General features: G+C 37.1%; 5 protein-coding genes across 8 annotated transcripts; 1 reads left to right on the forward strand and 4 right to left on the reverse strand.

Moving 5' to 3' along the window:
* On the reverse strand, positions 69 to 4,525 carry LOC104721696 (protein KAKU4). Of its 2 annotated transcripts, none has more exons than XM_019233292.1 (13): positions 4,199 to 4,525; positions 3,746 to 3,798; positions 3,326 to 3,417; positions 3,056 to 3,162; positions 2,888 to 2,979; positions 2,193 to 2,363; positions 1,694 to 1,892; positions 1,513 to 1,577; positions 1,364 to 1,418; positions 1,217 to 1,274; positions 1,019 to 1,098; positions 791 to 929; positions 69 to 710 (listed from the first exon to the last, which is right to left on the reverse strand). In XM_019233292.1, the coding sequence occupies exons 1-13, from the start codon at positions 4,464 to 4,466 to the stop codon at positions 380 to 382; spliced, it is 1,710 nt and encodes a 569-aa protein (XP_019088837.1). In that variant the 5' UTR covers positions 4,467 to 4,525; the 3' UTR covers positions 69 to 379. The 2 variants fall into 2 exon arrangements, with proteins under 2 accessions (XP_019088837.1, XP_010438040.1); XM_010439738.1 differs by having other exon boundaries at positions 3,326 to 3,414; positions 4,199 to 4,518.
* On the forward strand, positions 5,423 to 7,495 carry LOC104721698 (cytoplasmic 60S subunit biogenesis factor REI1 homolog 1-like). Its single transcript, XM_010439741.2, has 5 exons — positions 5,423 to 5,694; positions 5,940 to 6,515; positions 6,612 to 6,781; positions 6,887 to 7,102; positions 7,188 to 7,495. The coding sequence occupies exons 1-5, from the start codon at positions 5,590 to 5,592 to the stop codon at positions 7,342 to 7,344; spliced, it is 1,224 nt and encodes a 407-aa protein (XP_010438043.1). The 5' UTR covers positions 5,423 to 5,589; the 3' UTR covers positions 7,345 to 7,495.
* On the reverse strand, positions 7,492 to 9,405 carry LOC104721697. The gene is made up of 3 exons (XM_010439740.2): positions 8,175 to 9,405; positions 7,844 to 7,880; positions 7,492 to 7,759 (listed from the first exon to the last, which is right to left on the reverse strand). Exons 1-2 carry the CDS (start codon positions 9,056 to 9,058, stop codon positions 7,844 to 7,846), a joined length of 921 nt encoding a protein of 306 aa, XP_010438042.1. The 5' UTR covers positions 9,059 to 9,405; the 3' UTR covers positions 7,492 to 7,759.
* Positions 12,815 to 14,822, reverse strand: LOC104721700 (protein CHROMOSOME TRANSMISSION FIDELITY 7-like). 2 transcript variants are annotated; one of them, XM_010439744.2, is made up of 6 exons: positions 14,527 to 14,822; positions 14,214 to 14,412; positions 14,004 to 14,099; positions 13,847 to 13,915; positions 13,132 to 13,460; positions 12,815 to 13,028 (listed from the first exon to the last, which is right to left on the reverse strand). In XM_010439744.2, the coding sequence occupies exons 1-6, from the start codon at positions 14,745 to 14,747 to the stop codon at positions 12,896 to 12,898; spliced, it is 1,047 nt and encodes a 348-aa protein (XP_010438046.1). In that variant the 5' UTR covers positions 14,748 to 14,822; the 3' UTR covers positions 12,815 to 12,895. The 2 variants fall into 2 exon arrangements, with proteins under 2 accessions (XP_010438046.1, XP_010438045.1); XM_010439743.2 differs by having other exon boundaries at positions 14,187 to 14,412.
* On the reverse strand, positions 14,931 to 18,965 carry LOC104721699 (uncharacterized aarF domain-containing protein kinase At4g31390, chloroplastic). 2 transcript variants are annotated; one of them, XM_010439742.2, is made up of 14 exons: positions 18,502 to 18,965; positions 18,133 to 18,339; positions 17,963 to 18,052; positions 17,716 to 17,862; positions 17,416 to 17,580; positions 17,168 to 17,308; positions 16,883 to 17,062; positions 16,549 to 16,744; positions 16,328 to 16,455; positions 16,120 to 16,191; positions 15,914 to 16,026; positions 15,688 to 15,811; positions 15,524 to 15,593; positions 14,931 to 15,246 (listed from the first exon to the last, which is right to left on the reverse strand). In XM_010439742.2, exons 1-14 carry the CDS (start codon positions 18,853 to 18,855, stop codon positions 15,182 to 15,184), a joined length of 2,052 nt encoding a protein of 683 aa, XP_010438044.1. In that variant the 5' UTR covers positions 18,856 to 18,965; the 3' UTR covers positions 14,931 to 15,181. The 2 variants fall into 2 exon arrangements, with proteins under 2 accessions (XP_010438044.1, XP_019088790.1); XM_019233245.1 differs by having other exon boundaries at positions 18,518 to 18,600.

The following is a 20,192-nucleotide window of genomic DNA, read 5'->3' on the forward strand; positions in this document are numbered from 1 at the left end:
GGTTTTCCCCCAAAACTTTGGTGTTGGCTTTTTGGTCACGTAAAAGCTTTTAAATTTGACACTGAACAAAGAAAAAAGAGTTCAGTTTGGAAATTGCAAACTACAAAGCTTCATCAGTTGGAATGAAACCAAGCTACAAACTTACAACATAAACATTGAAGTATCAGACAAATGAGGGAAGAAAAACATAAAAACAGAGAGACACAATAATACCACATAAACGTGAGAAGACAAATCCTCCTAACTCAAATACTACAATAAAACCTAAAAGATAATCAAGTGACAAACAGAGTGGGATTTCAAATCTAAAAGAGATGTCACATAATCCTACCTCATAATACTCTCCTATTGCATTCGGTTGTGTTGTGTACAGCTCATCTTACAGAGTTGATTTGCCCCGTCCTTTGCCTCGACCTCCTCGACCTCTTCCTCTACCACGGCCTCTTCCTCTTCTGCTGTATGCCAAGACCTTGGTTGTACCCGGACTGCTACTTGCCGAGTTTGAGTTTGGTAGAGACTGGTCTCCTGGGAGCCACTCTTCTTCGTGCGTGCTTGAACTGTTATGTGAGGCACTTGATTCGCTGTCATCGTTTTCATTGTTAATCGCACCATCTGAGCCATTCCCTACTGTCATATCATCAGCTATAGGCTGAGAAGCCTCGGTTTCTTCTGGTGGTTTGGGTTTTGGTTGACCTTCCATAGCCACTAAACTGAAAAAGCAAGTCTTTGCTTAGTAGGAAATAATCTCATCAAACGTCAAACTAGCCATACAATGGAGCCTGATTTTCACCTAGGTGATGAAGATGGGAAACCGTTAGAGGCAGGGCGTGATGGGCCTTTATCATCAGCTTCTTTTGATGTTTCAAACACATCTTTTGGGATGCAAAAGTTCCCCGTAGAATCCAAAGTTGCCCCAAGTGCCAAGACAGCTGCAGTAATAGGCGTGCAAGTAAAGTAGGAGAACCCAACTAAAATATTATCCAAAAAAAGCAAAGGAATGTAGAAATCCAATGTATACCATTTGTGGTGTCTCCGATAGTCGCTCTACGTTGGATAAAATCGCCATCTTCAGCATTCAAGTCATCTACGCCGGTTCCACTGTCGAATACAGTTGAGAAATTTAAGAATTTTGATATACTTAAAAATGGATCTGTCAAGAAGAAACAAGGTACAATCTGAGTAACTGAGTTGGCAGGATAAGCATGGTAACAAGAACCTTTGAAAAGCGGTATTCGTATTTTCAGAGATAAATGTCTCATCCAAACCAACTCCATCTAGGCAGAAAACATTAAACCATGAGACAGAGTAACAAAATCGAAGATGAGAGAGTGAATACAAAGCACAAATTAAGAGAGAAACTAACGAGATCTACTGTGTAAAACTCCTGCTTCTTCAACGCCTTGATTAGCTCCCGTAGTCTTCACTCAACCAAAACACGGACGGGAAAAAACAAAAACAGATTGGACAAGTTTCTTCTTGGTATAGAGACACAGTGTAAAGAGTGCTTGATACCTGATTTTGTTCAGAGGTGGGTATGCCTGAATTTGGTAAAACCCCGCTTTGTTCATTCTGTAGAGCTGTAACAAAAAAAAAAGAGTACACACGTAACCAGAACGGAAAATAATTTCAGCTTCATCTCATGTCTATTACTAAAAAACTTCTTCCACATGTGAATAAGGAGAAGGAAAAACACCTTGAACAGCTCCATCGGCATTCAAAGACGCATCATTTCCTTTGAGTAAATCAGTCGCTAAAACATATGGGCTTTTTTTAGGTTCCAAAGAGGCTGCACTACTGGGACTTTTAAGCATTTCCTCTGTTGCTTTAGCTCTGACTTTGCGGATTTCATCTTGAATATTCCATGACTGATTGGAACCGGATTTCCTTTTCAGCTGCATTTTGGTACCAAATGTCAGAATGAATATGTGTAAATTTGAAAAGCCATTAGAAGAACATAATGGTATGCAACTTTGCTTTTAATAAAGCTGAAAGTAGTTAGTAGTGTCCTACAAATGCCTCGTGATTGACTAACATAATCAATAGAAGTTAAACAGATATTTTTATCTCATAAAGTAAGATGAAACAACTTTATCTCATAAAGTAAGATGAAACAACTTCAGACTTTCAAACAACATTTGACCATAAGGAAAGTATGCATTGCTGCGTATATATTGGAAAACTTAAGTTCTAACCTTGGACGACGAAAAGCTTCCAGCACTATAAGGAAAAGGAGTCCTTTGCCTTCCTGCTGATGATGGTGATCGAAACTCTGAATTGTTCGCAGCCGGAGATCCCCAAGGCAGACGAGCTCGCATATATGACTTGGCCACATCCACAGGCGATCCAGCACCATCTTCAGTTGCCTGGAGATTTAAACTAATGACTGAGATGGTGATCATTATTTAAAGCACTATGGAAAAGAAACACAAATGGCGGAATACTGTTGACCAAAAAAAAAGGCGGAATACTGTGAAGAGAAGCTATCAGAAGTTGAACAGATTCTTGTGAGCACATGGTCTTCATCCTCAAAAGAAAGAGCAATAATATGGATCACTTGCATTTTAAGCGGACAAAAAGGTAATCTCTAATCAGGAAAGGAAATTTCAGGATTAATGTCACCAAATGGTCCTAAAAATCAAAAGCTCCCCTCTTTTTCCATACTCAAAATACTGAACAACCTACTTTTGCAAGAGAGCTCTACGTTGCTGGTCAGATGGAGTAGCATAGAACAATCAAATTACACATTGAATTTTACAAAAACAGAAGTTGCCTCCTAGTATTATGTATAACAATGGGTCAGAGCACAGAGACGAGATATCACAAACAAGGAAATACCTGCACGCTGCAGCAATATGGGACATTTAAGAAGCGAGTTTCCCGAACTTACCTTATACTTTGAACTTGATCCTGATTTCTTCTCCTCCAACCATTTTTTTGCTTCCATAACAGCTGTATTGGACATTTCACCCACATTCACGTCTAGAAATAAAACAGAAAAGAGGTTATCACATAAACTGATCCGGTCTGCTTGCACAGTCTAACATGAGTTACATACCACTTGTCATTCCATTGTCATTATTCCTCCCCTCGACAGCAGGGGGAAAACTGGGATGATCTACGACCCTAGCATTGATGATATCTATCAATTTATCACCCTCTTCCCTGAAACAATATACATATCCATGACTTAGGATACAAGATCAGCTTAGATTTGGTAGCTAAACAATAATCACAAAAGCTCTTTTAAGCTAAGAGATGTAAATAATAAGACAGGCGGAAGATGCTGCTACTTAAGATGTCTAGAAAGCCAGACATTGAGAAATACCTTGCGAATGTTTCTTGCATGAGAAGCTGCTCAATTACACGCTTAGAACTGAGTGGTTGGATAGTTGGTTGCTGGGCATTCACAAGGTCCTCCTATTCAAACAAGCAGACATTAGACTCACTCCACATAAACTGAAATCATGTTTCCATCAAAATACTCAGTTGAAAAAGTGTCAGCTTCGCGAACTTTACTTCAACAAAATTAGGACCAAAATGCAACTCATAGGCATACTCAAAAATGCGAAATGGTAGTAAAACTAGCGAAGAAATCATTAAAAAAATATTCAGCAACACCAAAATCGACTGCAGCAATGAAGTGGAATCTATAATGTGATTATGTGAACAATGAATTCAAAGAAAAATCATAAATCTACGATGGTATAGTAATCACCAAAACGAATAAGGTGGTTAGTAGTAGTACCTCTTCAGTAAAATTAGTAATGTTCTTCTCAACATCCTCATCACCATCAATATCTGCAAAAAAGTCAAAGAACATTTAAAAAATCCATACTTAAAAAGAATTAAGACACAAAGCTGGCCGGTTCTTAGCAATCCCAGACGTACAACATTATATGCAAACCAAGAAGGAGAACGGGTCGAACCCAATTGAATCCGTATATGAATAAAAGAAAGAATAAAGCTTGAGAATTAGTATGAAGTTTATAGCTTTTAGAAGTAACCTAACTTATAGGACTTATGCTTAACTGCTATAAGTCCCACATATTAATGGAAAGAGAAATGGGAAAACTTTAAAATCAAATTCACATTTCAAATTCAAACGGTAGGTTTCGGATTCAACCACCAAACTATAAACCAAAAAAAATTCAAAAATTTTCAAATTTATCCAATATAAACTCAAATTAATTCCACATACCTGAAGATGAATCATCATCCTCCGAGGAAGATGAGGAAGATTCAGAGAAGACGACGGAAGAAATAAATTTACCGGCGCCGGAAGCAATTACGCTGGCGGGTTTGTAAACGAGCCTGGAGATCCAACTAGGGTTTTGCTGAGGAGGATCTCGGGATCTCGAAACAGGGCGGTCATACGGAGTCCTAACGGCGGCGGTGCGTCGTGGTCGAACAATTTTGCCACCGGATCGAGGCTGACGTGTTCCGGCGTAACCGGAGACGGAATCCATGGTGAAAGAGAGAGAGAGGACGACGGAGAAGAGAAGTTCGTTGAAGAGAAAAATAATCAAGTGTTGAGAGGAAAGATAGGTAATTTACTCGTTTTTTGTCGTCTTCTTGTTTTTTTTATAATATATTTTAAACATTGATTTTTAAAAATTAATTGGGGGTGAAAGGGGGTAGTTTTCCCTATATTTCAGCGCTGCGGTTAAAATTTGTTTCCACTAAAATAAAATTAGGCAAAAAAAACCAAAACATTCAGATTTCACATCACAAAGTCTTTGTAACTTTCATTAGAGTAAAATCTGTGTGTTATTGGAGATGTGATTTGTAAATCCATATAGAATTGTAAATAATGGAAATTAAAACATATGGATTTTAAAATAACATGTTTTATCCTTGAATTTGAATTCTTCTATTTTACACTTTCAAATCCATGTAAATCCATTTAAAACATAATGTGGATTTTGAAATCCAAAAACAAATCATTAAATGAATAACATGTGATTTTTAAAAGTATTTGTAAATCATATAACCAATAACACAGAATTTTGATAAGTATTTTAAAATCAATGATTGAATAACACATTATTTTTATTTGGATTTCCAAATCCGTTAAAATCATAGAACCAATAACCCCACCTTATAGTTTGTTCTAAAGTAAATAAATATATACTCTGTGATTTTTAGATAGTATATAATACAGATTTGAAAGAAAGAAAGAGAAATAATCATGATAGGATAGAATGAAGTAATTAATCAAGTTAATTTTAAAAAAAAAAACAGAAGAGAGAAATACCCTAAATTGTTTTTAATCACAAGTGTAATCCATGTTACAAGTTTAATTAATGGGCCACTTGCGATAGAAAAGAAAAAATATTAATGGCCCAATAAAAGTACAAATGGGCTATATTCAGATCGGGTCGGATCTAAAAATCGGCGCCTTTCGTCTTCATTTTGATGGTAATCAATCAATCAATCAATCGACGCTCTTTTGTTAGAGAAAGAGAAACAATCGAAGAGCCGTCGTCACTTTTACATATAAAACGATCCTTATCCATCGAGCAAGGTTTCTCTGATTTTACATTTCTTGAATCGATCGAGATTGAGATTACATTAGAGAAAGAGAGAGAGATGCCGGGTTTAACATGTAACGGGTGTAACATGGAGTTCGAGGGCGAAGAAGAGCGAAACCTTCATTACAAATCTGATTGGCACCGCTACAATCTCAAGCGCAAGGTACATATATATATATATATATATATATCTATTTTTATCTGAAATCGAATTAGAAGTCAAGACGATTCGTATCTCGGGATAGTATTGCGTCGATGAGATGAAAGTATCTGAGAAATGATTATAGAATCTTGAATTTTCTGATGTGTGTCTTTGCTTGTACGATTGTTTTGAAGCTTGATAGATTTGGTTAGCATTTGATTTTTCTTGGAATTTTGTTGTTGATGAATATATTGAAACTTGGTTAGGTGGCTGGAGTTCCTGGAGTTACAGAAGCTTTGTTTGAGGCTAGACAATCTGCTCTTGCTCTGGAGAAGAATAAATCTAACGAAGCACCTATGCTTTATAGTTGTGCAATCTGTGGTAAAGGTTACAGGAGTTCCAAGGCTCATGAGCAGCATCTTCAGTCGCGGAGCCATGTTTTGCGGGTTTCACAAGGGACAACAACCAACGGTGAGGAGGATGTAGCCATTATCAGGCCGCTTCCTCGCCGTGTTCAACACAGGGGTTCCATTGATGATGATGATAGTGACGCTGAATGGGTGGAGGTTGATTCAGATGAGGATTTGGCTGCTGAAGAAGCTTCTGATTCTTTGTCTAAGTTGAATGTTAATCACTCAGCATCTACTGAAGCTATGGATGATGGTGATGATGATGATGCAGATAAGTACGAGCTGGATCCTACCTCTTGTTTGATGTGTAACAAAAAACACAAGACTTTAGAGAGCTGTATGGTTCACATGCATAAGCATCATAGTTTCTTCATTCCTGATGTTGAGTTTCTGAAGGATCCTCAAGGGCTTCTCACCTACCTCGGTCTTAAGGTGTGGCGGACTCATCAGTTTACCATTCAGTGTTGATTATTGTAAAGCTTTGAATACTCCTGTTTACTTATACATACATGGCTCATCATCATTCAGGTCAAGAGAGACTTCATGTGTCTGTACTGCAATGAGCTGTGCCGTCCATTCAGCAGCTTAGAAGCTGTAAGGAAGCATATGGAAGCAAAGAGTCATTGCAAATTGCATTTTGGTGATGGTGATGATGATGAAGATGCTGAACTAGAAGAGTTCTATGACTACAACAGCAGGTTTTTTTAACTCTCTTCTATCTCTGTGATTAATCTTGTTTTTACCTCTGTTCTTTTTATGCCAAATCTTAATGCACCTTCCTTTGGAAATTTTAAATTGAGCAGCTATGTTGATGAAGCTGGAAAGCAGGTTGTTGTATCTGGTGAAACAGACAACACTGTAGAACTTGTTGGTGGTTCTGAGCTCGTGATCACAGAGAAATCTGAGAATGCAACAACGTCTAAAACTCTCGGGTCTCGTGAATTCATGCGTTACTACAGACAGAAGCCACCCCCAACTTCTCAAAACAGCAACCAGATAGTTGCCTCTTTATCTTCAAGGTTTTTTTCTCCTCCAAACCTATTATTCTAGATAATCAGCTAGTTAATCTGACTAAGGTTATTCCCACAAATTGTAAATTCTTAGGTACAAGAGCCTGGGTCTGAAGACACTACCAACAAAAGAGGAGACATTGAGGATGAAAGTGCGTAAGGATATGAGCCAGAGAGGTGAGACAACACGTACAAAGATCGGAGTGAAGAGTAATGTCATAAGAAACTTGCCCAATAACGTCCCATATTAGTTCTGAGTTTGTGCCACTTATTCTCTTGTGCTGGATTGTATGATGATTACATGTACTTTGACCAAGTTGTGTTGGTACTTGGTAATAAGAGATTAAGAGTAACTAAACAAAATGTGTTCACAGAAATAGTATAAATGTTACAATTGCTGCACGAATGTCGACTTTTGATTTACGTCTCTCAATATCTACATTGTTCAAAGATGCATGTAAAACAAAGAAGACAAAGGGTACTAAAATGTTCAAAAAAGGCTTTTTGTTTTCTTTTGTACAAAAGGTTGGGACTGCGAGTAAATGTCACAAGACAAACCTACAATAAAATTTATCTGTAGAAAGAAAAAGAAGAGAGAGGTCCAAAACCAAGAACGCTGGCTACGAATAGGCTTTTCTGCGTCATTTGTTTCGCTTCATTTTCCATCTGACAGAGAAAGTTGGAAAAGAAACATAAGACATTGACAAGAAGATGTAAAACTGAAAGCAAAGGAAACAGAAAAGTTGATACCTAATTCTCATAGAAGCGGGTTCGACGCCTTCTCGAACTGTAAATCAGAGAGAATAAGGGCATTAATAAGCAAGGTCTCTTAATTAACTATCATATATATATAGCACAAGAAAGATACTAATATGCCAAAGATAATCACAACAATAGGACCTGCTAAGCTAATTCATCATCATTCAATTCATAAGGTGCCTATTAACCTGACTCTCTGGTAAAAAGCCTCTAATATCAATGCATGATAAATCATAAAGTATATGAAAGGAAGAATGTATATATATCTCTGCAGCTGCAATGATAAAAAAAATAGTGTTGTAAAGCAATAGATGATTCTGACCTTTGGTGGATAGAGCTACTTCTGTTAGCTCCAGTGGTGCTGATGAACTCGTCATCGATCTCATCTACTCTATACTCCGGGAACTCTATGGATGCTACAGAGCTGTCATCAGAGTTGGAGTTATCATAACTAGAGCGGCGGCTCCCTCTCCTGCTCTCGCTCATTCTTGATCTTCTTCGATTCCTGGCATTCCTGATATTGTCAAACATCTGATAGAGAATACAAGAGGTCCACCAGTTTCCTTCATTGTTAGGAACATCTTCGAACTCATCACCTGTGTCATCGTCTCCGTATTCGATCACATAGTCCCCTAAAACCACTCCTCTGGGGACTTCAGAGTGAATTGTGCTCAAGACGTCGATTATTTCAGAAGACTGCTGGAAGTTTTCCCAGTCAAGCTTTCGTGCAGGATCAATCTCTGAAGGGCGAGAATCAGGATGCTCAGACAGAGCATGTTTTCGAAGCTCCAAGTAAGTACCCATAAACCTGCATCGTTCTTCCTCACAGCAACGCTTCTTCTCATCAAGACGGAGACGAGCTTCTTCAACAACAAGCCAGCCAGTAACTTCTCCTCTACAGAGAGGACACACAGGTTTGCAAGTCTCTTCTAAAACCTTGGAGCGAGGCTCATCAGGATGTGGAGGTGATTCAGTACCACAGGCGCTAATGAAACGATCCAAACAGTTGGAGAGAAGGTGATCAGTGTTGCAGACAAAAGCACGGCAACCGTTTCCGAAAGAAGAGCACTGGAGAAGGACACCGTTGTGAGGGAAATCCAAACAAATGGGACAAGTCAAATCATCCAAATTGATAGTCAACTGAAGCTCTTGGCTAGAAAAGGTCTTTGCTTGAAGCCGCTTTTCACAAACATGTTCCAGAGCCATTTATAAATAAAAGTTCCAAACTTTTTGATTAATTCTCTCCTAGATACGATCCTCAAATGTATTCCAACTTATGAGGAAGAAGTGAAAAGTTATCAGAATCTGAGTCCCATAGATGGAAGAAATCATATCATCGTGGAATCTGTTACTCGATGTAGCCTGCTTGCTGCACATGCAATGTAAAACGAGACTGATCAAACATCCAAAAATCACAAATCTGCAAGTAGGAAGACATGTAAAAAGACAATTCGAGATAAAAGAGGGCTTTCTCAGAAACCAAATCCGGTGAAAACGCTTGGTACCCAAAAAAGAGAGTCGGATTCAAAAACTGAAACAAAATTCTATGGAAACCCGATCNTGAAACAGTTTATTTCCAACTTATGAGGAAGAAGTGAAAGTTATCAGAATCTGAGTCCCATAAATCATATCATCGTGGAATCAGTTACTTGATGCAGCCTGCTGCACATGCAATTGTAAAAACGAGACTGATCAAACATCCAAAAATCACAAATCTGCAAATAGGAAGAGTATGTAAAAAGACAATTCGAGATAGGCTCTCTCAGAAACCAAATTCGGTGAAATACGATTCAGTTCCTTGGTTGAAAACACACGAAAAAAGAACCCCAAAAATAGGGAATGAGATAAAAAGAGAGTCGGATTCAAAAACTGAAACAAAATTCTAGGAGACCCGATCGCATAATCTAAAAAAAAACCTATGAGAGAGCAGAAGAAGAAGAACCCTAGGGGGGAGGGGGGGGGGGAATTAGAAAATAACGGATCCAACAAAATCAAAGAAATGGTGAAACAGTAAGCATAGAGAAATCGAAGGAGATATAGCTGACCTGAGAGAAGATGATGATGATGATGATGAAGAAGAAGGGGGTTTGCTTGTGGGGATAGTGTATCTCTCTCGCAGCAGTTGTGTAGACGAAAGCCTCTCTCTCTCTTCTCTCTCTCTTCTCTCTCTTAATCAATCCCCATAAACCATTTTTTTTTTTTGTTCACCTTTTCATTACATTAAATTAAATTAATTATTAGAACTACTAGTACTTTAATAAAATATTTTTGTGACGACTTTTTTTTTACTTTGAAGTTTATAAAATAACATAATGAAAATACTAAAGGCCCGTATTTTGCAAATTATTGTACTAAATGGATTAGATCAAATCAAACTACTCGAAATTAGACAAAACTTTTCTTTCTTCATGTTTTCCATTTTATTATTAAACTCGTTATAATAATAGTAAACTTGTTGTGGCAATTCGATTGGGACTACTAGTGGAACTTTTGTTTTATATAATATCTAGGATTAAAAAATTGTAAGTTATGTATTTGACTTTTTTTTCTAAAAATTCGCAAAAACATACAAAAGCTAAAAGCTAAAACTATGCGCAGTGTAATCCAGTCAGCCCATTAATTTCATTGGGCTTAACTTAAAAGGCCGCTTTAATAAATGGAAACAAACGTAAACTTATTGATGTTAGGAAGAAAAAGGAATCTTATAACAACACCAACACTTTGACGAAAAAAAAAGAAAAAAAAAAAAAGAACAACACCAAAAAAAAATAGTAAAAGTTACGCTGATGTTTAAAAGAAAAAGGAAAACGCGTATCTGCCTGATCACCGACTTGTTTGTTTATAAATAGGCGGAGGAAGCTTTTATCAGAGAGACTCTGAGTCACAATTTTAATCTTAGAATTTTTAGTTCTTCTTTATCTGTTTAGGCTAGGGTTCGTAGAATTTGGGAGATTTCTTACGATGACCCCCAATTCTCTTCCAACTTTTTTTTAGGGTTTCCTAATTTCATTACGTTTTCTGGGTTTTCGTTTCGTTTTCAATCGGATTTGATATTTGCGAAACCCTCTGCGTTTCTGTGAATTTCAAGTTCGTTCTTTTTTAGGGTTTCTTAAATTCATTACGTTTTCGTTTTCTTTGGGTTTTCGATTCGTTTTCTACGATGATCCCCCAATTCTCTTCAACTTTTTTTTTAGGGTTTCTTTATTTCATTACGTTTTCGTTTTCAATCGGATTTGATATTTGGAAAACCCCAAACGAATCTGGGTTTCTCTGAATTTCAAGTTCGTTACTTGATTTTGTTTTTGTTGGTTTTGGTTTTTGTGATTTTTGTTTTGTTTTTCTTTTTCTTTAAAACCCATGGCTTGAAAAATTCAGCAGTGTATGTGACTGAGATTGATAAAAACAATCTTAACATAATCAGCAGTCTTTGTGACTGAGATTGAATCGCTTTTACCCAAGGCTTACTAAAAAATCAAAAGTCTTTGTGACTTGAGATCAGAACACTTTTTACCCAAGGCTTGGAAAACAATCATCAGTCTCTGTGACTGAGATCGAAACGCTTTTACCCAAGGCTTATAAAACAATCAAAAGTCTTTGTGACTACTTTTACCCAAGGCTTCTAAAGAAATCAAGTCTTTGTAACTTGAGATTGGGAGAAAACACAACATTTTTACCCACAGCTTAACATAATCATTAGTCTTTGTGACTCTCACTTTTACCCATTGTTGTTAAAAATCGTCAGTCTTTGTGACTGTCACTTTTACCCACAGCTTTGAAAACTCATCAGTCTTTGTGACTGTGATTTGGAAACATAACACTTTTGTTGGTTTTGTTCTAATACAACGGCTAGTACTTTTGGTTGGCTGTTAAAGTCTTTTAGACAAAGAAGCAGAACACTTTGGTTGGATGTTAAATATTTTAGACAAAGAAGCAGAACACTCTGGTTGGATCTTAAGTCTTTTCGACAAAGAAACATATCAGTCCGAAAACACAACAATTTTGGCTTACAAAAAATCATAAGTGTTTGTGATTGAGATTGGGAGAAAACACAACACTTTTACCCAAAGCTTATAAATATCTTTGTGACTGAGACTGCGAGAAAACTCAATACTTATACCCAAAGCTTACAAAAAAAATCATAAGATTGATAGAAAACACAACACTTTTACCCAAAGCTTATAAAAATCTATCAGTCTCTGTGACTGAGTAATATGATACCCACGAGACTGAGACCAATTCGAACATTGATCCCTTATGTTACCCACAGCTTGAAATATTTAGACATGGATCTTGTTCGGTTTATTGTTTACGTCTTTGGACAAAGATACATAACAGTCTTAGACAGAGACTAGATTGGGAAAAACAAAGGATAGGTTTCATTTTGGTGGAAGGAAGATGGCACCCACGACTTTAAACACTAGTCTGAGAGCGATTCGAACATTGATCTCTTATGGTACCCACGGCTTGAACTCTCTAGACATGGATCATGTTTGGTTTGTTGTTTCAGTCTTTAGACAAAGATGCATAACACTTTGGAGTGGTTTTAGTACCCATGCTCGACTTCAAAATTTGACTGATTGGGAGAAAACAATTCCTTTTACCCACAACTTAAAAGAATCATCAGTCTGTGTGACTGAGATTGGGAAAAATACAATCTCTTTTACCCACAGCTTAAAAAAATTCATCAGTCTCTGTGATTGAGATTGAGAAACATGACACTTTGGTTGGATTGGTTCTAGTTACCCACAGATTTAAATAATCATCAGTCTCTGTTACTGAGAATGGGAAACATAACACGTTGGTTTGATTGGTTTTAGTACCCACGGCTTAAGAGAGTTTTTGGACAAAGTTATTGTTAAGTCTTCAGTCTTTTTAGACAAAGAAACATCACAGGTATATGGTCTTCTAAACCTTCTCTAAAACTAAAAGAATGTGTTGCTCTTCTTGTTTGCTATGAGCCAATATTTACCAACTTGATAATATATTAATAATAATGTAAAGGTTAGGTGACAGACAAAAAAAAGTATGGCTCTTAATATCTTCCTATGGAGCTTTGTAAACTAAGAATGAAGAAGTTCCAAAATAATTAAAACCAAAAGATCTTCCCATGGAGCTTGGTTGTGAAAATGCTAACTGGGATTTCTCCAACGTGCACCCATTGTTGCAAAAGCTTTCCCTGCATTTTTTCATACAAAACAAACAAAATGTCACCATATATAATGTATGAATATTATTGACAAATGAGAATAGTTTTCAGTTGGTTGGCTCGAGTTCTTTACCTCGTGGTATCAAGTAACTGTGTGGCTATGCCTTTTCTTCTGTTAGAAGGTGAGACCCAAATCGCTCTAATTCCACAGATAGCTGGTTTAGCTTCTTCTTCACACACAATTGCTCCATTATCTAATCTATCATCTGAAGCTCGACATCTTTTTAATACCTCTCTTTGTAGCACAATGTTTCCAAACTGGATGGAGGTTGAAGGCGAGGAGGAGGTCTCTTTCTTTAACTGTCTTTCATCATCAGGAGGAGATATAAGCTTGAATGCTTCCTTAATTGGTTCTGCAACTAGACATCCAGAGATCCTCTGAGAGGAAACGAATAGATAAACCTACACATAACAAGGAAAGTAATTGGAGGCTACACACATAACAACAAGGTAGTTCTTGAAACAACTGAGAAAGTAATTGGAGGCTAGTGAAAACAGTTGGGCTATATCTTCTATCTAGTGAAATTTACTGAATGAGATCATCAAAGAAATCGAAGAAAGTCATTTCTATCTCTGAAAATGAAATTTCTTGAGTGGTTCCCAGAGCTAGTCACAGAAATGGAAAGAATCAGAATAAAGTTGAAGCTTCTTCCTCCTTTAAATGTGGCAAAAAGTAAAGCAAGTATTCATTCCCAATAAGTTTTGTATCAGATCATCATAGTTGGCTATGGAACTAAATCGAAAATGTCAGTAAAGAAGACGTGGATGGATACAGGGGTCATTTTTACCTTACAATGTTGGTGAAGAATCCAATCCTCACCTAGCTCAACCTCCATCATTTTCAAAACCTCTTTCACCTGCAACCCATTAGATCCTCAAAGTATGAAGAGCCCAGTAACATAAAAACAGCGCAAGTTGAATATATTGAAGGAGAAAAAAATGAACCTTGTTTCTATGTGCATGGGAATCATTTTCAGAAAGCATAACAATGCGGCTCTTGTTGAAGGAAGGCATTGTGAAGGCTTTCTCGTTAAGCCAACCCTGAGACCAATTAAAAAGCCAAGTACTTTGAATCAATAGTCAATGAAAATATAAGTCTTTCAAGAGTACAGTGAAGAGCATCAAAACCTTAAAAGGGATCCCATTCATAAAAACCTTGTGAAAATCATGATGGTTCTTCTCATCTGATTCATCTCCAGGAGCATACTTAATTCCACACACATCGCAGTGTCTGAGAAGGAAATCGGATTGCCCCAACTCTAAATAAAATTGCGTATAACTCCGCTTCTTTTTCAGATTTTTAGGTGCATAAGAAGATGAAGAAGAAGAAGATCCTTTCTTAAGCACTTCACTTCTAAATACCCAAAATTAAGAGACACACTTAATTAGCACCCTAAACAGATATAACCCAAAGAATCTCAAAAAGGGATTTGCCTTTCAAAACCCACAAGATGATTGATTAACTTACCTATCGGGAATCGCGGATCGACGCTGAAATGTATTGACGATGACGTTCCGGTTTTGCTCCCAGACGGCTAAATCATCGTCCGTGTCTGATGTTGTTGTTACTGAGGCGGCGATAGTAGACGAAGAAGAAGATGAAGAGGGCTTGAAGAAAGAATTGATTTTGGCTTGCATTGTTTGAGTTCGATGAAACCTTCTTCTCAGGTTTCTTTTTCTCCCCCTCATCTTCTGCGGATTTTGGCGCCAATCAAAAATTTGTTAACCTAAATCTAAGTGAAATTTTGGCGCCACTGGATTTTATTTTTGGGGGTCAAATAAGTAATTTTCACCTATGACATTGGATAATGCTTGCTTATTGAGATTGGATATTGTAAACATGGTATGCGATGCACATAGCAGTGTTGTAGATGTTTAGATATCATCAAACTACATTAGACAACGTCAAAAGAAAGGACAGTGCGAAGTGAAGTTTCTGTGTGCTTTTATATATTGATTACATTTACATGTATGTATTGTGGTGTATTAAGTTACTTAATCACATGTATCCCACCGAAGATTAAACTCTATTAATCTACGTTTTCTCCCTGGCTATTACCTCTTTCCTCCTCTTCAACAGATCACCCAACAAAAAATATGTAATTGAGAAGCCTATTATCATATCATCTGTCGGATAAAACCGAGTTGCTCCATGACAGCACGAAATCTCGAAATACATTTGGTAAATCTGCATTTCAAAACAAAAAGGAACAAGATTCTCAGACTCATACAAAACTACTTGGAAGTAAGATTCCCATGTCTATCAAGAACGTCGACGGTCAAGTGAGATGAGAGGTTGAAAATCTCTAAGCCTTTCAAGAGAAAAACAAAGGCTTTCATGATGTCTTGTTATGTTAAGAATGCATATCTGAGATAGTCTTGTCCAATCTCTCCAATCCATACGACACTATTGGTACAAAACCTTCATTATTTGGATGATAGATGAAGTGAGACAAAAATTTTACCTCGCACAACTTCCATGGCGAGTGTGGGAATATCTACTTCGTCTTCAACCAATTTATATACGTCGGCAAGCTGCAAGAACCAAAGTCAATTTACTGCTTTAGAATGTCAATGGAGATGATAAATGCTACAGATATATAACTCTGCTGATGTTTGATGTATAAACCTCTTCTACGTGAAGCTTCGAGTCCTCTGTGAGTGCAAGAATAAGTTTCCTGCGGATGCCTTCGTCAAGGAGGAAAAGACGAGCTCCATCCTTAATGGTATCTGTCAAGTCAAGCTTACTTTCCCTGTATGTTTTATGAGTAAACTATGGATTTAAAATTCAAGCTTCACAAGGTAAACGAGTGAGAATTTAGGAGCAACGCTTATATAAAACTCGGGTTACTTACACACGCTCTACTCGTAGATTAGGATTGCTACTCATTTTGGCGACGTTTTCCTTTGCCAGTGATAAAAGGTTTTCCAGCCTTTTCCATTGGAAAACACCATCTTTGAATAGAACCTGACAGGTGGTAACAATAGCTTTGATTTCAGCTGATGCGGATAACAATTCAACATATCATATATGAAACAAAATCAGAATTATCAGTTTAACCTGTATCAAGCGTTCCCTAAGTGCAGGATTTGGATCCGTTAGAAGCCGTTTTGCTACATATGGATAAGCAACCTATAAAACAAGTTAACTTTTAGTATGGAAAGGGAAATATGAGTGAAAAAATAGCTAGTATCTGCTCATTTCAGGATTTATATGTCAGCTCAATCAAAACTGAAAAGAAAAATCAAAATAATAATCGTGACTTCACCTCTAGAAATTTAAAATCAGGCTTCAGCGTGAAACATATACCCTCCTGAGTAAGCAGAGAACGAATAACAAGAGAGAACCGCTCCGGGATACGGATAGGAAAGTCGTACACAAGCTTGTTGAATTGGCCTACAACAAAAACGTGACACCGTTTCTTCAAATGTGAAAGGGGTGCTCAGTAAAGAATACAAACTTGTTTGAGGAAAGCAATATATCAAGTACCTGTAACACTTCGAAAATTGAAATCTGCAAGTCCTTTCCCCGCAGAATTCTGCCAGATGGCTTCTAAAGCTGGAACGATAGGAGAAACATCTGTTTCCTTGGCCAAGAATCCGAGCCTAGTGAAATCATTTGCCATCTCCCCATAGTCCTCATTAACCGCATGAACAACAGCATCAATCAAAATTTGCTTGTTTTGCTGAGAAAAAAAGAAAGGGTTTTGTTTAGACTGTGAATGACAAAGTCTTTATATACAGATGTGAGATTACTATGGGAAGGAGGCCTACGTTAGTTACTAAGGTTATTAGATACCTCGAAACCATTAAACTTAAATTACCTGACTCAGTACAGCAACATTACCAAAGTCCACATAAGCAATACGCCCATCCTGCATTGCAAAGATATTTCCAGGATGTGGATCTCCATGGAACAATCCAAATTCCAACAGCTGCCTTAGAGCAGCACTGACGCCAACAGTCAAGAATCCATTTAAATCGATACCCGCATCCTTGATGGCCTGAGTACAATTAGTAAAAGTCAGTACTCAGAGTATACTGTATTTTGACTTTTTAGAAAGGTATAAAGGAATATATATGGTTGGCCCCTATTTCAAAGTCATTACCTGTGGGTCAGTGCACCGAATACCATCGATCCACTCCATTACCAAAACCCGTGGACCACAAAGATTCTTGTATACTCGAGGAATTTTGACAGTGGGGTCATCTTTGAAGTTCTCCAGAAAGTCTTCAATGTTTCTGGCTTCCTGTAGGCAAGAACTTACGGTTAACCGGGATTATAGAAAGACTCATTTTTTCAGATCGTCAAAAGAAAAGAAAAGCATAGAGTCAAATTGACAGTTATATGAGATACCAATGTATAGTCAAGCTCCTCCAAAAGCTTTTCTCCAAATTCATCAACTATTAGCTCTGCGTTGCAACCCAGTTTCTGTATACTGAAGCCATTTAAGAATGAAGCGAGGGTTCGAAAAAGAAAGAGATCCCGGTAAATTATGGGCTCTATTTGTGGTCGCTGCACCTGTATATATACATAACATAGATGTCAAACCCAAACTTTAAAACAGTTTACAGTTTGATAAGCCTGTATGACATATCACAACTTTCAAAGAAGATAAACTCTACAGCCAAGGAGATTTTTTCAATTTTAAAGAACCTTGATAGCAACATCCTCTCCAGTGGCACGTAGAGTAGCTCGATAAACTTGGCCCAAGCTTGCAGCCGCTATTGTCTGTGAAGAAATTTGGCTAAATAGGGCCTCAAGAGGTTGGCCTAACTCTTCTTCGATGATATTGAAAGCAACCTACAAAGTCCTTCAGCACTTAGCTTCACCACACGATGGCACATGATAACAAGAAAAATATCTGGCTCTACAAATTCCTCAAAAAAAATAACTTTTTTACCTCGTTAGGGAATGGAGGAACATCATCTTGGAGTATGCAGAGCTCGTTCATGTAGTCTTCACGGATGATATCAGGCCTATTCGCCAAAACCTACCCCCATGTAAAAACATGTTAGTCGAAAGCCAGGTTAAAGCACCTAAAGTCCTCAAAAATAACATAGATCCACATACCTGACCAGCTTTGATAAACGAAGGCCCCAAGTTGCACAACAGGTTCCTAAGCTGACGAGCACGGAAGGGGACAACTTCTTCATCCCTTCCAACCATAAAGTCATACATTAAAGTAGACCAATACAACCCAAGAGTCCAAACAATCTCCACACCCCTTGAAGCAAGAGAGACGACTGATCCTCTTGATTCCAGAACTTTACTCCTCACCTGATCACAAAAAAACACCATTAAATCCCAATTCAAGAATCCTTCTAAGGACAGTACCAATCAAATTCAAATCCAAGAAGACGAATTAAGTCTAACCCAGCTCAAATTAAGTGAATTCAACATAGATAAAACAAATTAAATTGGCTGAAACTATTTGCATACAGTCTCCGGAGAATACTTTCGGAAAGGAACACAAACGCCTCTCTCGATATCCAGCTGTTCGAGCGCGGAGCTCGATTTCCCTACCCTATCCACCCCGCTCATCGCCGTTGTCATTATCGAAGCGTCAGTAGAACTCCGGCCGCCAACACCAGTCGATGCCGCCGCTCTAACGGTAAAGTTAGAAGTCCGTACAGCCGAGAACGTCCAGCTCCGCCGCAACTCCACGGCGTCGAGAGAAACTAGACTCCGCGATAGAGCATCTCTCCGATCAAGAACAGCGCGATTTGTTCTCCGACGACGCTGATTTAAGGCGAAATTAGGGTTTACCAAACTATTGCAGTGAATTGACTCCATGGATCAGCAGCGATGTACGGAGGGAGGATGGTGATCTGAAGAAGAAGAAGAAGCAAATAGGAGTGGATACGTTCCCGTTGGACCAAAACTAAAATAATTTATAATTACCGAAAATAGATTACCACATATTATAATTATATCTAGAACTTCACTTCACATATTATATATAGGTGGATATCATCAAATTTTATTAATTTATAAAAGTTTTAATTTATCGGGTATCATGAAATTTTATTAATTTATAAATGTTTAAATTTATCGATATTATAAAGAAATTTTTAAAATTTTATATTACAAAATAAGATACTTTTATTATCATTCATATTCGAGTTTAGATAAAAACGATAAATGTTAGAAGTTTAGAGTTTAGAAGAAATTGCTACTAGTATCATTCATGGTAATGATGAAGTCGAAGAATATATTGCGGTAATTTTAGAACCAATTACATTTAAAGAAGTAATTATCGCATTTAGGACTTTCCACAATTTTTAGATGCGCTTTGAGAAGACAACAATAAAAAAGATTACAATGAGTTCCAATAAGAATGTAAATTCGAGAATATGCAAACAACAATAGAGTCATATTTCACTAGATTTTCTTATATATATTTATATATATGTTGACAAAATATATATATATATATATTAATATTATTTGATTATTAATTTATGATATTGATGGACCATATTTTTACATAGGATTTTCAAAAATATTATTATCTTATTAATTTTTCGAAATATGTTATTTTTTACATCGGCCTAACTCGGAACCGAAAAAAATTATTAATTTATAGTGAATATTAATTTAAACGGTATTAATTTATAGGGATTCGACTGTATGTAATCTCTAGCAAAACGACCCCAAAACTTTTTTTTTCTGGTGTGTGGCCAAGGAAGGTGCAACGTTTTGGCAAATATGAATACATATTCGTATGGTATAAAACGAATGATTAAACCATGGAAGACTACAAGTTGACAAAGAATTTTAACCAATATTTCCATCATATTTCAAATATATTTATCGGTTTTAAATTTAAAGAAAATATTTTGTAAATTAAGATGATCTTCTTCATGTTTGTATTCTATTTTTATTATACCATCATCCCATTACGACCACAAAGTGTGGTCTACTTGTCATTTGTTTCAGTGATCTACTTGGCATCAGTCCACAGTCCTCACAAAGGGTCAACGATCACTTTGCAGGACTTCTTTGCTTTCACTGGACTTGTGAACAAAGCATCTCAGTTCAAATTCAGGAATGTGTGTCTGATCATCTATCAAATTTATTGAGATATTTTGGGGGACGAACTCTGTCTTTTAATTTTTTTTTAAAAATAG

The sequence above is a fragment of the Camelina sativa genome, chromosome 11 (assembly GCF_000633955.1).
Source record: "Camelina sativa cultivar DH55 chromosome 11, Cs, whole genome shotgun sequence".
Classification (NCBI taxonomy): domain Eukaryota; kingdom Viridiplantae; phylum Streptophyta; class Magnoliopsida; order Brassicales; family Brassicaceae; genus Camelina; species Camelina sativa.

What these genes read in the sequence shown, in the direction of transcription:
- LOC104721696 (XM_019233292.1), bottom strand. Translation starts at nt 4,466, where the DNA reads ATGGATTCCGTCTCCGGTTACGCCGGAACACGTCAGCCTCGATCCGGT. An exon ending in ATGCAAGAAACATTCGCAAG is followed by an intron (nt 3,163 to 3,325) that starts GTATTTCTCAAT and finishes ATATTGTTTCAG; the next exon opens with GGAAGAGGGTGATAAATTGA. An exon ending in TATCGGAGACACCACAAATG is followed by an intron (nt 930 to 1,018) that starts GTATACATTGGA and finishes CTATTACTGCAG; the next exon opens with CTGTCTTGGCACTTGGGGCA.
- LOC104721698 (XM_010439741.2), top strand. Translation starts at nt 5,590, where the DNA reads ATGCCGGGTTTAACATGTAACGGGTGTAACATGGAGTTCGAGGGCGAA. An exon ending in TTCTATGACTACAACAGCAG is followed by an intron (nt 6,782 to 6,886) that starts GTTTTTTTAACT and finishes TAAATTGAGCAG; the next exon opens with CTATGTTGATGAAGCTGGAA. An exon ending in GTTGCCTCTTTATCTTCAAG is followed by an intron (nt 7,103 to 7,187) that starts GTTTTTTTCTCC and finishes GTAAATTCTTAG; the next exon opens with GTACAAGAGCCTGGGTCTGA.
- LOC104721697 (XM_010439740.2), bottom strand. Translation starts at nt 9,058, where the DNA reads ATGGCTCTGGAACATGTTTGTGAAAAGCGGCTTCAAGCAAAGACCTTT. An exon ending in AGTAGCTCTATCCACCAAAG is followed by an intron (nt 7,881 to 8,174) that starts GTCAGAATCATC and finishes TCTGATTTACAG; the next exon opens with TTCGAGAAGGCGTCGAACCC.
- LOC104721700 (XM_010439743.2), bottom strand. Translation starts at nt 14,747, where the DNA reads ATGAGGGGGAGAAAAAGAAACCTGAGAAGAAGGTTTCATCGAACTCAA. An exon ending in TTCTTCACCAACATTGTAAG is followed by an intron (nt 13,461 to 13,846) that starts GTAAAAATGACC and finishes TGTTATGTGTAG; the next exon opens with GTTTATCTATTCGTTTCCTC. An exon ending in CAGTTACTTGATACCACGAG is followed by an intron (nt 13,029 to 13,131) that starts GTAAAGAACTCG and finishes GAAAAAATGCAG; the next exon opens with GGAAAGCTTTTGCAACAATG.
- LOC104721699 (XM_010439742.2), bottom strand. Translation starts at nt 18,855, where the DNA reads ATGGAGTCAATTCACTGCAATAGTTTGGTAAACCCTAATTTCGCCTTA. An exon ending in AGGAGCTTGACTATACATTG is followed by an intron (nt 17,309 to 17,415) that starts GTATCTCATATA and finishes TCTTGCCTACAG; the next exon opens with GAAGCCAGAAACATTGAAGA. An exon ending in AATCTACGAGTAGAGCGTGT is followed by an intron (nt 15,812 to 15,913) that starts GTAAGTAACCCG and finishes TAAAACATACAG; the next exon opens with GGAAAGTAAGCTTGACTTGA.